Below are 17,894 nucleotides of genomic sequence, written 5' to 3'. Positions count from 1 at the left end.
TATTATGAGCATAGCTAGTTTCAACAATTGTATCTTGGTCTGCTTTGGGTCTGTTCCAAATTATAGGATTTGTTCCTTTCTTCTCAGCAAGTTCCTGAAGGCTGCTGATGAAGGAGAATTTGATTTTGTTTTGTTTTTAAAAATCTAGAATAGCAGTGTTTTTCCAAGTGACAATCACACTTCGGAGCCGCTTGCTAGAAACCACACTAAATGTTTACATGGATATAAACTTGGTTTTATTTAAACACATAATGAAAATTGTATTAAATTAGTTCAATTACAGTAACATCTTATTTCCGCATTTTTATTTCTTCCCCACCCTCCTATTAAAAACCACAATTTAGCAGCAATTTTTAGAGAATTCTGCAGGTCATAGCTAAAGATTGGAGGAATAAAGGCACTTCGGGGCTAAAAAAAATGGCAGCATTTCTCTGTCTGTAATTGGTTTCACAATAGACCTGTTAGCCAGTTAGTTAGTTAGTTAGTTAATAGGTAGGTCTGATTTACTTGAATGGAAGACCACAAGGATGTCCAGGGATGTAGGCTAGACTGGAAGAAGTCAATGGGAACCCCTTATCTATACCACTGCTAAGGAAATAACCTGGAATCATCAGAGGAATGTATATTCATGCCTATAAATATAGAATGAATTTTCTTTCTCCATATTTTTGGGAAAAAGTTCTAGGAAGATTTGGAGATACCTAAACTATTGAGAGAAAAAGAGCTGAAATCCTGCTTACATTTTATTTGGGTGCTACCAAGGAGGATGGACGTGGGCATTTTATTTATTTGGGGCACTCCTTCCCAGATGTTCAAGGCAAGACATCTTTTGCACAATGGCTTGTGTCCTTGAAAAATTCATCAACAATAGCAACTAAGTTGTTTTATCAAATATGTACCTCTTGACTAGAAGTTGAGGCATGACAACTGGACTTCTTTCCTGTTTGGTTTGAAAGGTTTCATTGCTTATCCAAGTAGCTTCTTCAGTTAGAGCAAGTTGGTTAGGGGGATCCCGTATATGTTTAGTTAGTTGGTTCATTAGAGAGTGTCCCTAGCCAACTTCCCAGCTCTCCACAAGTTCCCTGATCCCCAAGGTCAAACACAACCCTGATGCGGCCCTCAATCAAGTTTGACATCCCTGCTCTACAGCATAGAGGCACTGATGGAAAAATAAAGCTACAAACTACATGTCAAACAATGCAACAAGCTTCCCTATCACATACCTGGTCTGGAGGAGGCAAGAGGGGAAATAAACTGTGCATTGTGATGCTGTTGATGGAACAACCTTCCTCTTACAGTTGATTTATTAGGTTGCTCACAAATATATAAGGTGCCAAGCTTGTAGTCTTGCTGTGGCATCACAACACACCTATCATTTTGATGAAATCTTTGCAGCTACCTCATGTACCATACTACATAGACTGTGCTGCTCCTCAGTATATCCCAATCCTGTCCCTTCACTTGATGTTTAGTAACTTGCTCAGACTGAAGAAGCTACTTGGATAAGGCAGTGAAACATTACAACTGGAAGGAAAATCGGTCCAGTTGACATGACTCAACTTCCAGACAACTCTACCTGGGTGACTGAGAATTTTCATTGACATGGATCTCTTGAGTTTCTTCCAGTTGTATGATTTAAGATGAAGTCCAGGAGATGAGAAAAGCGTGGCCCTGCTTCAGCAAAAGAAGGAAGAAAGGACTGGATTTGCATTTTCTTCGAAATTGCCTGAAGGAATTGGCCAAGCCGTGCTCCCATTAAGCAACAATTGGGAAAACAGCATCAGTAGTAACACCGCAGTTGTTGTCTTTCATGGACATGAGAATGTAACCATCGTTGCCCCAATAGGTTGACCAAGAGTTCTTGATGAGCCAGTAAAGCTCCCCTTGAAGGACACCATAACCAACAGCCAGGACAGCATGATCTAGCTCACCCCTCTTGTTTTCTAAAAAGGATGAAGAAAAAAGAATACACTCAGAACAAAACGATGTTTTGATATGTGTGATTAGGCAAAGGAATGCACCACAGCATCACTTAGGCTAAAAGACCCAGGCTGGGACTTTTAAATCCTGGATTTACAAAACTTGTGAAGATTAAATGGTCCTGTTTATTACTGCAGTTATGAAAATGTAGATTGTGGGCTTCACAACTGCAGTAATCAAGACTTAAATTTCTCTGCTTCTCTCAATCTTTATTGTGGTTCTGTAATTCACAATATTATCTTTTAGAGATGTGAATTACAATTAACCAATTGAGAATTCGGGAAAACTCAGTGTTATGACCACTGGCATCAAATAACGTCCATCAGCATTCTTTCTGCAATCTAAAATTTGCAAATACATGCAAAACATCTACACTCCCTCCCCCCTCCCTCCAAAACCAACATGCTTCTAAACGTTTTATATAAACAATTATAAATGTCTTTTTAAAAAAGGGTTTACATTTGGAAATTTAAAATGATCTTAATGGAGAAATATAACATTTTAGACAAATAGTTATCCAATCTCTTCTTAAAAACCTCCATGTTGAAACACTCAAAACTTCTGGAGACAATTTTTTCCACTGATTGTTCTGTCAGGAAATTTCTCCTATTTCTAGGTTGCTTCTCTCCTTGATTAGCTTCCATCCTTTGCTTCCTGTCCTAACTCCAGGTACTTTGGAGAATAGGTTGACCCTCTCTCCTTTGTGGCAGCCCCTGAGATTTTGGAACACTGCTATCATGCCATTCATTTCATTTAACAATTCCAATATTTGAGGTGCTGCCACAGAGAGGAAGGGATCAAGCTATATTCCAAAGCACCCAAAGGCCAGACAAGGAATAATGGATGGAAACTGAACAAGGAGAGGAAATAAGGAAAATATTTCTGATAGTGAGAGCAATCAACCCATGGAACAGAAGTTGCCTTCAGAAGTTGTGGGAGCTTCATTACTGGAAGCCTTCAAGAAGAGACTGGACTGCCACCTGTCAGAAATGGTGAAGGGTTTCCTGCTTGGGTAGGGGCAGGGTTGGATTAGATGACATACAAGGTCCCTTCCAACTCTATTACTCTGTTAATCACGTCACCCCTAATCCTTCTCTTCATTAAATTAGACATTCCCAGTTCCTGCAGCTGTTCTTCATATGTTTTAGCCTCCAGTCCCCTAATCCTCTTGGTTGGTCTTCTCTGTACATAGAGTGTCAAGATCTTTTTTATATCATAGCAATCAAAAGATGCTTACCTAGTAGTATCAATTTGAATCTATTCTGGATTGGTGAGGTAGGAATGGGGAAAACTCCATTGGTTATACCTGCATTGGTTGTTTCTTAAGCTCTTTGGAACATCTATAACTAGAGTTTTGAGAATGAATGGGATAATGGATTTGCATACTGAAAAACAGGACTGTATCAGCTGGAGATTAATAGTCATAACTGTGCTGCACACATAGCCCAGTGAATCTGCACACAGTTCATTGGGTAGGTGGTCCGGCAGGTCTCAGCCACCCTTGCTCAAGTTAATCCAACTGGGTATTCTTCAAAGCTGGTATCCCTTTCTCTGCCCCCTGTCCCAGCTTGAGATGTTAAAGTGGCATGGAAAAACTGTGGTGATTTAATTCACAAAAGCAAGACAGAAGGAAGGAAGGAAGGAAGGAAGGAAGGAAGGAAGGAAGGAAGGAAAGAAAGAAAGAAAGAAAGAAAGAAAGAAAGAAAGAAAGAAAGAAAGAAAGAAAGAAAGAAAGAAAGAAAGAAAGAGGGGGAAGGAGGGAGGGAGGAAGGAAGAAAGGTTGGTTTTCTTCCTTCAGAATGGAAGCCTTTAGCTGTAGAAAAATGAAGGCTCTGGCTGAAATATGACACAAGTAGATTTCTCCTAAGGGCAGAATTTGGACCCAGTTCCTGTTGAGTATGAACTGCCCTCGGAATGTAATTTCAAGAATGCATCTTGATTTACCAGTTCCACATTAATGTGGTAAGCTATGGGTACTTCCACACAGAAGTATTTTTGCTCCATCAATGTATTTAAGTCCACTGTGTCATTATGTCATTTTTTGGGTTTGCTAACCCTGCTATAATCTATAATAAAAGTACATTAAAGAAAAAAAGAAACCAGAAGAAAATTGGCTCAGATACTTAAGGAAGGAGACATTGTGCAGATCAGGACAAACGTCCCATGGAGCAGGGGCTCGATGGAAACTTACTGCATTTGGGCTCGTAGTAAACGCCATTAGAATAGAAAGAGAACGTCCTGTGGGAGGCATCGATGCTGACAGAGACGGGTCCGTGCTTGTAAATGGCAGCCTTCAGAGCGGTGGTGTTCCCAGAAGTGACATTGACGTAGCTTGAGAGCTTGCTCACGAGGTGAGTCTCGTTGCTGTGACAGTAGCCATTCTGGTGGAAAGAGTATAACCCCATAGGCAAGATTCCATTGGCTGTAGCATCCATCCCCTGGACTTAGGGGCCTCTGAATGCCCTCTATGAATACAGGTAGTCCTTGACTTACAACATTTCATTTAGTGACCGTTCCAAGTTACAACGGCACTGAAAAAAGTGACTTATGACCGTTTTTCACAGTTACAACCTCTGAAGCAACCCTGTGATCAGGGGATCAAAATTCAGACGCTTGGCAATTGATTCATACTTCCACTTCACACTTATGACCACTGCCGTGTCCCAAGGGCCATGTGATCCCCTTTTGTGACCTTCTGACAAGCAACATCAATGGGGAAGACAGATTCACTTAACAACTGGGTCACTAACTCAGAACTGCAGTGATTCACTGACACATGAGGCAAGAGAAGTTGTAAAACGGAGCAAAACTCACTGAACACATGTCTCGCTTAGCAACGGAAATGTTGGGCTCAGTTATGGAGGTACATTGAGGACTAAGTTGTAAATAAATGCATAAAGATGCATGGACAAAAGCGACAGTGATGATGGAACACACCCCCCCCCGGGATTTTTTACCCCAGATTTGAAGTTTTGACATGTCCCGGGGGTGTGTGTGTTCCATCATCACTTAGAACAGTCAGCATGCAACTGGTCATAAGTTGAGGACCATCTGCTAAACAACTAATTCCCACAACACTGTCAAACTATCTAGAAAGGCAGTATTACTATCATTATTCTCATCCTCCCTATTACCTATCTCCTTATCTTCTTATGATTATAACTTTGTTGCTTGCATCTTACGATTTATCGTGTTTACTTGGTATCCTAGTATGATTTATGCTGATTGCTTATTTAGTATCCATGTCTATCATTAAGTGTTGTATCTACTGTTTTATGATGAATGTATTTTTACAATGACTATGATGATGATCTATTGCTATTGTTGGATGTACACTGAGAGCTTATGCATCTGAGACAAATTCCTTGTGTGTCTAATCACACTTGGCCAATAAAGAATTCCATGCCACACCATGCCATTCCTCCATTCCACTCCTCTATGCTATTCTATGCTATGTTCTCAGTGGTGGGATTCAATTTTTTTTTACTACTGGTTCTGTGGGTGTGGCTTGGTGGGCCCGTGGCAGAGGAAGGATACTGTACAATCTCCAGTCAGAGAACCGGTATTTGCCGGTTCTCTGAACTACTCAAAATTTCCGCTACTGGTTTTCCAGAACTGGTTCAGAACCTGCTGAACGCCACTTCTGTATGCTATGCTATGCTACGCTACGCTACTCTACTCTATTCTACTCTACTCTACTCTACTCTACTCTACTCTATTCTACCCTACTCCACTCTATTCTACTCTATTCTGTTCTATTCTACTCTCCACTCCACTCCACTCCACTCCACTCTACTCTACTCTACTCTACTCTACTCTACTCTACCCTACTCCACTCTAGTCTACTCTATTCTATTCTGTTCTATTCTACTCCATCCCATCCCATCCCATCCCAAGCTGGAAACAAGCAATTGCAACCAGTGTCTCTTTCAAAGCAAGTCTTAAGCCACACCCATTTTTCCCACACATCCAGAGGTCTTCTGGATGCCCCCCTAAGAGACAGGCGTCTGTCACTCACTTGTCCTTTGTAGGGCCCATACGACTCGGTGGTGGCGATGCCGCCATGTTTCAGGATCCATTCAAACGCCTGCCACTCCTCACCACCATCGCAGGCGTAGTTCCCAAAACCCCAGGAGCAGTCGATGAGAATTTGTTGAGACAGCGAGATGAGATTCCCTGTCTGGGGAACAAAATGAAACATACTTTGCTCAGGCTTGGTTGCCTTTCCTGGCAAGGGAGCAAAACACAGCTACCAATTGAGGTTCCCAACTGCATCAGAAAAATCACCGGAAGGGCTGTGTGTTTGTGTGTATACAGCATTTCTATTTTTACAGAAAGCAGTTGCATCCTTTTTTTTTTGTTTACAGCCGGGTAAAGGTAGTCCTCAACTTACAGCAATTCATTTAGTAACCGTTTGAACTTAGGACAGCACTGAAAAAAGTGACTTATGACTGGTTTTCACACTTACAACTGTTGCAGGAGCTTCATGGTTGTATGAATTCAGGCGCTTGGCAACTGACTCTTATTTATGACGGTTGCGATGTCCCAGGGCCTCGTGATCCCCTTTTGCGACCTTCTGACAAGCAGACTCAAGGGGGAAGCCAGATTCTGTTACTAACTTAACAACTGCAATGATTCACTTAGCAACGGTGGCAAGAAAGGTTGCAAAATGGGGCCAAACTCACTTAACAAGGGTTTCACCTAGCTACAGAAATTTGGGCTCAGTTGTGGTCTAGCTGCATTGCTGTGCTTTGCAAAACAGTAATCAAAATAATAATAATAACAAAGGACGTGACCATCCTTTGGAATCCCGGACAACACAAAGTTTTGTGGAATAGGAATGACAAAATAAGGGTAAAAGTCTGATTAAATTATTATAAATACCAGAAGCACCATTCTAAGGTCTTTCACCCCCCACAAATTAGGAAGTTGGTTGTCGTCCCCCCCCCCCTCCCCCGCAGCCTTGGCCAAGTGTGGGCTCAGCTCAGGAATTCGTTTTCTCTGTAGGAACAGTTTTAATCTTTCTGGTTTTGTTCTGTTTCATTGCTAGAACTGCTGCTTTCTTTTTAAAAAAAGGAAAAAAAAACACCAACGGTATAATTTAGAAGACTGTAGATGGAACAACTTTTGAATATTACTCAGTGTATGTGGGTTTTAAAAAAAAAGACAGTCCCAAAAGCCTTACTGAGAAATCACGAAGAGATTGATTGGTATTTCTAAGGATCCTTAGAAATTGTTTTAAAAGGTTATATACTAGGGCTGCGTAGTGCATCCAATTTGAAGAAATACTTTGGAAGAAATATTTGGAACACGAATGTGGCAGCTTTCCCAACTGAGCCCCGAGCATTGCATTGTCTTACGACGCCTTTTTCTTGTGCAAAATAACCGACCGAATAGAAATATACAGATAACAGATAATCAGAGTTGGAAGGGACCTTATAAGTCATCTAGTCCAACCTCCTGCCCAAGCGGGAGAGCATACGTCATTTCTGACAGATGGCAGTCCAATCTCTTCTTGAAAGTCTCCAGGGATGAAGCTCCCACAACTTCGGAGTTGGTTGATTGTTCTCACTGTTGGAAAATTCCTCCATATTTCTAGGTTGAATCTCTCCTTGTTCAGTTTCCATCCATTATTCCTTGTCTGGCCTACAGGTGCTTTAGAAAATAGCTTGACCCCTTCCCTCCTCTCTGTGGCAGCCCCTCAAATATTGGAAGTCTGCTATCATGTCTCCTCTGGTCCTTCTCTTCCCTAGACTAGCCATGCCCAGTTCCTGCAACTGTTCATCATTGTAGTCTCCAGTCCCCTAATCATCCTGGTTGCTCTTCTCTGTACTTTTTCTAGAGTCTCAACATCTTCATAGTTCATACTTGTTAGATATGTTGGCTGTACAGATAGTCCTTGACTTATGACCACAACTGAGCCAAAAATTTATGTTGCTAAGTGAGTTGTGGCCCATTTTGCAACCTTTTTTTAAACCACAATTTTTAAGTGAATCCATTCTAGTTGTTACTTTAGCAATACGGTCGTTAAGTGAATCTGGCTTCCCCATTGGCTTTGCTTGTCAGAAGGTCACAAAAAGGATCACATAATCCAAGGATGCTGTGACTGTCATAAATATGAATTAGTTGCCAAGCATCTGAATTTTGATTAGGTGACCACGAGGATGCTGCAACAGTGTGTTAAAAACTGTCATAAATCATTTTTTTCCAGTGTCATCGTAACTTTGAATGGTCACTAAATGAACTGTTGTAAGTCGAGGAGTACTTGTATTCACCTAATGTTCTTTATAAAATATGCCTGACAAACCCTAACAGCTAAGGCAAAATTAGAGGCAACCATATTATGTGTTAGTGAGCTCTATGAATCAAGTCATTGGATTGGATTGTAACAGAGGTGGGAAACTATGGGCCCTTTACAACCTGTGGACTTCAACTCCCAGAATTCCTGAGCCAGCCAGGAATTCTGGGAGTTAAAGTCCACAGGTTGTTAAAGACTTACAGTTGTCCATTTTTGGACTATAATATTGATTCTCTACTTTCGCGTACAGTATTATGGGGATGGAGCCATTCCAGTGGTGGGATTCAAAATTTTTTACTACCAGTTCTGTGGGCATGGCTTGGTGGGCGTGGTGTGGCTTGGTGGGCATGGCTTGGTGGGCATGGCAGGGGAAGGATACTGCAAAATACCCATTCCCTTCCCACTCCTGGGGGAAGTTTACTGCAAAATCCCATTCCCTCCTCACCCCGCTAACCTGCTTTCCAGCTCCGTTCTCCTGTGCAGGGCAACCAAAGAAGACCCAGCCAATCACCTGGGACTTGGGAGGTGGAGAAGAGATGGGGGCGGGGCCAGTCAGAGGTGGGATTTGCCAGTTCTCCGAACTACTCAAAATTTCTGCTACCGGTTCTCCAGAACTGGTTAGAACCTGCTGAATACCACCTCTGAGCCACTCTCAAAATGCTAATCTTGATTTATGCTGTATTCTAAAATATTATTAGGTATTCATAATTAAGTGCATTACTCAGTACAATGAAATTAGGAAGAGGAACTGAATTAATTTCTCTTTTCTTATGTAAAAACTAATGCTTGGAACAAACCATTTATACTTATTAAAACAAACTATTTAAAGAATGTATTTGAAAGAGTTTGGCAACTTTAGCCATGTTCTCTCTCTCTCTCTCTCTCTCTCTCTCTAGATATAGATATAGATAGATATAGATATATATTGGGGGGGAATATTATTTCCCTCTCTGGCAAACTTATTGATATAAGTGATTATTCTATGTCCATGTTTAGCCTAGTTACTTATGTTATTTTTCTTTGGTTATTGATGCAATGCATAATGTTTATTCTGTAAATTCCACCAGTGATATTGAGTCCATTTGTTGGAAACAAGACCAGGATAGTGATATCTCTGTCTCTGTCTCCATCTCTATGGTATCTCTATCTCTATGGTATCTCCATCTCCATCTAATCCTAATCTAATCTATACCATCTATAACTATCTATATCTATATACCTGTATCTATATCTATCAATCTTTGTCAATATGAGAACAGATATTGGCAACAGAAGATCCACTTTGGTATAGTAGTTAAGGTGCTAGCCTAGAAACCAGGAGAATGTGAGTTCTAGTCCCACTTTAGGCATGAAATCCAACTGAGTGACTTTGGGCCAATCCCTCTATCTCAGCCCATTCGACTCCACAGAATTGTTGTGGGGAAAACAGGAAGAAGGAATATTAGATATGTTCGCCATCTTGATTTACTTATAAAATTGGGATAAAGATAGATAGATAGATAGATAGATAGATAGATAGATAGATAGATAGATACGGAGGGTGGGATAGACAGACAGACAGACAGACAGACAAATAGTGATTCTTGAGCCCCCTACATGAGAATTATGTGAAGCACTGGAATGCAACACTTTCCAGTCTTGAAACATTCTGTGCATGTTCAAGATCTCAATTCTCCTTTTCAAACAGTTAACATGAATGTATTTTGGAACAGGGTTTTTTTTAAAAAAAAATTGAAGTTTTTTGCACACTCCTAACCAACACCTTCCAAATTCTAAGGAAGCAAGCAGGTCCTACCTTAAGGAAGAGAGCTCCTTCAAGGGATCCTGTAGTAGAAAAACTCCAGCAGGAACCACACACAGCCTGATCTTTGACAGGAGTCACTGCCCCTGGAAAGAGCAAAGAGAAATTTTTGCACACTTGCCTTGTCATCCTGCTGCGCACCTCCTCTGATGCTGCTTATCTTCAGATGCTGCCAAACAAGACCAGAATCCCATTTTTTTTCTTTTTCAATAGTAAAAATCCAAAGGATACCTATAACAATGTTTAACGTTCATTCACCCACCCCAGAAGAATCGTTTTTAATTTTTGTCTTTTGCATTTTCTACCTATGCCATTTAGTATTTGTATCCAGATCCACTCTTTGTCACATCAGGTGAGGACTAAGGCTCTCTCTCCATTCATGAGTTTCAAAATCTTCTAGAATTCCCCTATTATCGCTGGTGATATGAAGCCTCTTATCATTACATTATGTATTGTTTTGATACAGTAATTGTTGGATGATTCTAGACCAGGGGTTGCCAACCTTTTGGACCCCAGGGCCCACCAAACTCATAATTTTAAATCCCAGGGACTACTAACCTGTTCTGTGGGAGTGGCCTAATTTGTGGGTGTGGCTTGGTGGTCATGTGACTGGCTGGGCATGGCTTGTATGTAAATATTATAAATATTTATGTAAATATTGAATTTTTTATTCAAAAAAGAGCAAATTTACCCAAAATCAGGCAAAGCAGGCAGGCAGATTGAGTTGCTCACAGAATCATTCAGTGATCTATCTATCTGCCATCAGCTAGCTCAGTCTGTCACATAAAATTTGCTTGCCCTGAGTCCGCACTGAATAATAGAACCTTCAGTCCTAAGGGAGGTTCGGCTGATCTAAAGACTAGCTAGAAAGCAAGAAATCCAACCATTTCCTGCTTCCTAGCTAATCTAAATCTCCTGGAACAGCAGAATGGATGATGGTCGGAAAAAGGAAAAATAGCAATTTAGCAGGCAAGTTTGCCGGGTAAGGAGTGAGTGGGCAGGGAGGGTTCCCGCAGGCCATGTGGGCGAAGCCTTGTGTTCCAGCGCAGCCTGGATTAATTGCTTTGGGGTGTGCTCTGGGGGTGAGTTTTCTCTGCAGCCCACCAAAATTTTCTCACGGCCCACCAGTTGGTGACTGCTGTTCTAGAAGATGTAAGGTCTGGGTGAAGACGTGGCCCAAGTGAGCAATCAGCAAAAAACATCCTATTTTTTTTTAAAAAAAATAGTTTCATTAATTATAAACATTAAAAAAATATTGAACGTGGTGGTCTTCTTTGATGTACATTTCAGTCAAAAACATTTTACCTTAGAAAAAATCAAAAGGTATAAACATTAAAATACACATATATACATTTAACCTTTGTATCTTTTTAGTTCTTTTTCTCATACCTCAGGTATGACGTCTCTCACCTCTTTTCTATTTATCTTAAATTTTTATTTCAGTTAAGTGAACTCCCTTTCATGTCCCTCCAATAATAGAATTTATTCCATACTTTATAATATTCTGATTTATCTTGTTCTTTCAATTCTAGTGTCAAATTCATTTCGGCCCATTGAAAAATCTTATCCGTCATAGTATCTTCACTTGGAATTTCATTTGCTTTCCAATTTTGGGTGAATACTATGCAGCAGCAAAAACATCCTATTATTAATTACAGTCAAAGAGAATAGAAGGAAAATTAGAACAGTACTATACCGTAATTTGCAAAAAACTGATGAAAACAGTGTTGGAAAAGGAAGAGAATCCTATCTTTGAATGAAAACTATAAAAAAAAAACCCTTAAAAACAAAGCAAAAAAATCAGGAAACTGATTTATTCCTAACATCAACCCACACACCCTTGTTGGTTTCTGACTTACAATGAAGTACACAGCCAAACCTTGAAGTCAGTAAATCATTCTTAATGGCTGTGTGACCTTGGAACAAGGAGGCCACGATGGCTGAACAAGTAAGTCACCTTATGACGAGATGGGTGGCAAACAAATTTACAATAAATAAATAATATAGATTTAAAACTGCCTATTTTTCACCTCAGGTGAATTCAGTGGCAGTGGAGAAATAGAAGGCTGGCTAGAGGCGCAGATGTACAGGTAGTCCTTGACTAACCATAGTTTATTTAGTGACCGTTTGAAGTTGCAACAGCACTGAAAAAGTGACATAACCATTTTTCACACTTATGACTGTTGCAGTATCCCAGGATCACGTGATCAAAATTCAGACATTTGACAACTGACTCATATTTACAACGGTTGCAGTATTCCAGGGTCATGTGATCATCTTTTGTGACTTTCTGATAAGTGACGTCAATGAGGAAATGAGATTCACTTAACTTAACAACTGCAGTGATTCACTTAACAACTATGTCAAGAAAGGACGTAAAATGGGGCAAAACTCTCTTAACCGTTGTGCTTAACAACATAAATTTTGGGCTCAATTGTTGAGGACTACCTGCATTGAACACGAGGAAGATGACGAAGAGAAAACAATTAGACAATGTGGCTGGTGTGAGATTTAGAAGTTTCCCAACTCCAAAATAACTCTGGATGACTTTAGACTTAAAATAGAAAAAAAACAAAACCCAACCATCCACCAAAATCCTACACCAAGGCCTGGAAGACTCATCTGTGCTGCTTAACGACTGTCACAAAGTTTGACTTGAGCTGACTCATCTTTTACTAACCACATTCTTCCCAGACCAGCAATATATACCATAGAGCCTCCAGTCCAAGCTTTCTGGCAAAATGAGGCCTGTGTAAATCTCCTCAGGGAAAGGCTGCCCCTTGTTGGGTGCTGTGCTCTTGAGCTTCCCCCTCATCACAGCCATCTCTTCCAGGGTCAGGTCAGCCAAGTGATTCAGGGCCAGCTTAAAGGGAAGGTTGGCTCGATTCTTGGAATGGACGAACCTGGGAAAGGAGGAGAAAGGGCAAGAGCTAAGCCAGGTACTGTACATCATCTAACTTTCTGGTTCTTATAGGTCCCTCTGTCCTAAGATCAAGGTGGGTGGAGAGAGTCAGCAGACAATGGACACCCGCTAAAAAGGGCATTCTGTCTTTTCTTTCTTATGCAAATTGTGCTTTCTTTACCTTCTTGACGAAGAAGAAACAATTGAAATGGAAGAAATGGCCCACATGTTGGGCTTGCACCTTCACAAAATGGTGGACAAGGTGCCTGGCTTCTCCTAGAAACCTGAGGGACTAGAAAATAAATAGCAATAACACTTAGACTTATATACCACCTTACAGTGCTTTACAGCACTCTCTGAGCGGTTTACAGAGTCAGCCTGTTGCCGCCAGCAATCTGGGCCCTTATTTTACCGACCTCAGAAGGATGAAAGGCTGAGTCAACCTTGAGCTGGTGAGAATCGAACTCTTGGCATTGGAATGTAGAGTTAGCCTGCAACACTGCATGTGCCACCACAGCTCTTAAGTGTGGATGGTCCCCATTTCACCTTCCTATCACCCTCTAATTGCTAGCCCCACTAATTTTGGGACTCTCAACTATCCAGGCTTGACTTCTGGACATGTTTTTCAATCTTCACTTTTGATAACATTATGGGAACATTATGGGAACTTCTTTGTTGATAGCTGCTTGTTTGGACAAGTGTTGTTTTATAATGTTCTTGATTATGCCATTTAATCTCAGATGTAAACTAACTTCATCACTGATACTAAAGGATAACATCAGATTGGTTTACATGCTAATGTCTCCAGTGAAGCACAAACGCAAAACTTGGCTGGTGAAATGGGAGAAGAAGTTTTCATTTTACCACCCATGTCTTTGTACAAAGGGCAATGAAAGCCTTTGAACTTGCATTAAAATGGCATGGCAGCGCTAAAGTCAGAATATTAAGGAATAGTAAAGAGAAAAAAGTGCAACCAACTATTTGTAGAATGTATCTTTCAAGGCTTTCCTTCAATTATGAGCACATTTATTGATTATGGAGAAAGTTCACCTGATATAGCCAAGATGCCTGCTAATGTTTTTCAGGGGTGGGATTCTACCAGTTTGCACCTATTTGCTAGAACCGGTTGTTAACACTCTAAGCAGTTCGGAGAACCGGTTGTTAGAAGAAATTACTGGTCTAATCCTGTAAGGAAGGCAGGAAGGAAACATTCTGGTGTTGCTTACAGAAACTGCCTCTCCGTTAACCCTTATAACATTCTTGGCAGGACTAGACTTCCTGTCTCTGGAACTTCTCTGGAGTTTTTTCCCCCTCCTTTGCTGGCACTTTGCTTGTGTGGAGTGACCATTCAGTTACAATGGCACTGAAAAAAGTGACTTATGACCATTTTTCACATTTATGACTGTTGCAACATCCCCACAGTCATGAGAGGCCAGGTGAGGAGATGCATGCCTCGATGTGAGTGAAATTGAGTTGGCCACGCCCAGACACGACCACCAAGCCACACCCACCACCTAAGCCACACCGACAGAACCGGTTGTTAAAATTTTTGAATCCCACCCCTGATGTTTTTCATCAGAATACAGAATAACTGAGTTGGATGTCTTGGATATATTACCCTAAGCAATCATGTGGCTTTAGTTTACCATGATGTTTTAGCCTAGCTATAACGTGGTTTGCAAGCCATGCATTCTTATGCAGTAACTTGGGTGACTTTAGTCAATTGTGGGGTTTCCCCCCCAGTATATTAGAATTAGAATAGAATAGAGTTGGAAGGGACTTTGGAGGTCTTCTAGTCCAACCCCCTGCTCAAGCAGGAGACCCAATACCACCTCAGACAAATGGTTGTCGAATCTCTTCTTAAAAACCTCCAGTGTTGGAGCACCCACAACTTCTGAAGGCAAGTCGTTCCACTGATGAATTGTTTGAACTCTCAGGAAATACTTCCTCAGTTCAAGATTGGTTCTCTCCTTGATTAATTTCCACCCATTGCTTTTTCTCCTGGCTTCTGGTGCTTTAGGGAATAGGTTGGCCCACTCCTCTCCTTTGTGGCAGCCCTTCAAATATTGGAACGTTGCTATCATGTTATCCCCAGTCCTTCTTTTCATTCAAGAACTAGTTCTTTTCTCCCCTGGTGCAGTGGTTAGAGTGCAGTACTGCAGGCTACTACTGCCATCTGCTTGCAATTTGGCAGTTCGAATCCCACCAGGCTCAAAGTCGACTCAGCCTTCCATCCTTCCGAGGTGGATAAAATGAGGACCCAAATTATTGGGGGCCATAGGCTGACTCTGTAAACCGCTTAGAGAGGGCTGGAAAGCCCTGTAAAGCGGTATATAAGTCTAAGTGCTATTACTCTCCTGTCCTTCTACCAGCCTCCCTCCCGCCCTCTGCCTCTTTCTTCCCTTGAGGTTTTGCACCTCATGTTGTGGGTGAAGGTGTGCTTCCGATGTTCCATCTCCTGCTCAGTGTCATAGCTCTTTCCAAAGCGTTTTCTGTAATGGTGGAAGAGACTGTGAGCACGATCCTCCTGTCCACCCACGAAGTCAGCCATGGGGTTGGCCATGATGTGGTGCTCTGTGGAATCTCCTGGCAGCTCATCACACAGTTTTGTTTCTAGGGAGGAAGCACAATGCAGAGGGGGGTGTCACAATATCCCATGGAGAATACTAGGGACTAGCTCTACTACAGGTAGGTTGAATTTTGTGTAAAAAAAAAAAAAAAGTGGGATAAAATTAAATAACGAGGAGAACATGCAGCTTTAAGCCACATTGCTCTCTTTCACAGAAATAAATGATTCCTAGCTTACATGATCCAAGTTGCCAAACATCCAATCACAATAGGAACACAGAGAAGGGAAGGGCAAATATCCCCAGGCCAGAAAGTTATTAAAAGATCATATACATTTCCAAGTGCCTTAAGCAAGCGGCCTATGGAGAGGGTGGAGATTGTGTCGGAAGCTCTGTAACACAAGCCATAACATCTGTCCAAATTAACATCGCATAATAACCCTGCAAGCTCCCTTGGCCCTTATGGGCCACAGCCTGATAGGCTGGGAATGGGAGGAGGAGGAGGAGGAGGAGGAGGAGGAGGAGGAGGAGGAGGAGGAGAAGAAGAAGAAGAAGAAGAAGAAGAAGAAGAAGAAGAAGAAGAAGAAGAAGAAGAAGAAGAAGAAGAAGAAGAAGAAGAAGAAGAAGAAGAAGAAGAAGAAGAAGAAGAAGAAGAAGAAGAAGAAGAAGAAGAAGAAGAAGAAGAAGAAGAAGAAGCTGGATTAAGGCAGATGGTGTCATCTACACCATCCGTAACCACATCTATGAGAGCTTTAGCTCCCACCAATGCAACATTTTCAGATGAGATTTTGGAGCCCCTTTCCCTGCAAGAAAAATAAAAGGTCATTTTCAGGGCATTCTCCAATCTGCTTTGTCATTTGGGTGTTTCAGTTTTGGCTTGTGCTGCTAGGAACGGGAGTGAAAAATGGCAATTGGATACCAATATAATTGTTGAGGTTTGCAAGATTAGAGGGGCACAGAAAGAAATAAGAAAATTGGGTAATCCATGTTCAGAAAACTGTCAGCTGCTTGCTGTCCTTGCTATGATGTTCCTTTTTTACGGCATATAGGCAGCCTTCGACTTACAATCTCAACTGAGATCAGAATTTCTGTTGCTAAACAAGGCAGTTGTTGAGTCATGCCTGATTTTATGACCTTTTTTGCTGTGGTTGTTAAGCAAATCATGGCAGTCATTAAGTGAATTCTGCCCTCATGAAGCCAGTCTGGCTCTCCCCATTGTCAAGGACATACAACACATTCCAACCATTCAATTATATAAAATAAAAAAGGCCATTCAGGAGGAATGTCAGCTGGTCAAGAGACAGATTCTAAGAAGCCCCCCATCTTTAGAGACCCCCATAGCTAGACATTCTGAATGATGGTATCCCCCCTATGTCAGGGCTCCAGCAGTTACCCCCATTTAAATCACGAGTCTCGAGCCGAACTTCCAAAGCTTAAAGAAGATTTATTAGGAGTAAATATGTAAGCACTGCCTGGGTGTAGCTGACTCTGAGACATTGTCACCCTTGACCCTGGTTTCCCCCACCCCACCCCCTGGGTGTATCATAATTTATATTCTCCAATGGGACACATCCACAGCCAAGAGTCATCAATCATACTCTCCAGTTAGAATTTCGCTCGGCAGAAACTTTGGTCACCTAGAAACTATCTCTGAAAACATTTACGGAATGCAAGCTGCCCACTCCTCCCCCTTCCCTTTCTGTTGGCAACTCTAAAAAGACCATAGAAATATTTTATGAGTTGACACCCTATAAAATAGCCTGACCCCATGTATAGGAATCACCATTTCTCCGACGAAACCATTTTCACAGAGAAGCGGGTCAGAATATTTGGGGGAGATATTAAATTCGAGATTGCGCCTGTTGGGTTCCGTCAATATGATTTCCATTGTTTTCCCTTTGTTCTGTTGTTCTTAATCCTTATTTTTGCTCTAGGGTTGTTCACAGCTGTTTTGAAATGGAGTGGCACAGAAATGTCAGGGATAAATAAAGAAACAAACAAACAGATGAAAGAGAAGTTTGAGCTATTGGAGGTATGGCATCCTAACCGCCCCAGAAATTGATCGAATAAGTAAGCCCACAAAGCTGGAAAAAATATGTCTGCTGCTTATGTTTTTGAAGAGAAAAAAGACTCAAAAGGAGTTTGTTATAGGTCAGGGTTCCTCAACCTTGGCTGCTTGAAGGTATGTGGACTTTAACTCCCAGAATTCTTCAAATAGGATACACTGTTGAAGTCCACACTTCTTAGAGTTCCCAAGGTTGAGAGACACTGCTGATTAGGCCATGTAGAAATATCATCATCATCTCAGGTTGGTTGAGGCAACAGGTTGGATTAAAAGTGCCTCTG

The 17,894-nt window shown here is 41.4% G+C and overlaps 1 protein-coding gene across 1 annotated transcript in view; it reads right to left on the bottom strand.

Moving 5' to 3' along the window:
* Window positions 1-213: 213 nt before the first annotated feature.
* Window positions 214-17,894, bottom strand: part of LOC113437713 (digestive cysteine proteinase 2-like) — a 52,451-nt gene continuing 34,770 nt past the window's right edge. The window contains exons 6-11 of the mRNA XM_026702841.2: window positions 15,399-15,594; window positions 12,789-12,982; window positions 10,074-10,165; window positions 5,999-6,160; window positions 4,172-4,361; window positions 214-1,943 (exon numbers count right to left, since the gene is read on the bottom strand). Of these exons, the coding sequence (XP_026558626.2) occupies window positions 1,756-1,943; window positions 4,172-4,361; window positions 5,999-6,160; window positions 10,074-10,165; window positions 12,789-12,982; window positions 15,399-15,594 (1,022 nt within the window). The 3' untranslated portion in view covers window positions 214-1,755. The remainder of the gene's footprint in view (window positions 1,944-4,171; window positions 4,362-5,998; window positions 6,161-10,073; window positions 10,166-12,788; window positions 12,983-15,398; window positions 15,595-17,894) is intronic.

The sequence above is a fragment of the Pseudonaja textilis genome, chromosome 10 (genome assembly GCF_049901715.1).
Source record: "Pseudonaja textilis isolate UNSWEBS1 chromosome 10, rPseTex1.2, whole genome shotgun sequence".
In the NCBI taxonomy this organism is placed as follows: domain Eukaryota; kingdom Metazoa; phylum Chordata; class Lepidosauria; order Squamata; family Elapidae; genus Pseudonaja; species Pseudonaja textilis.
Note: the sequence above shows the minus strand (reverse complement) of the source record. Positions and strands in the feature narration are given on the sequence as shown.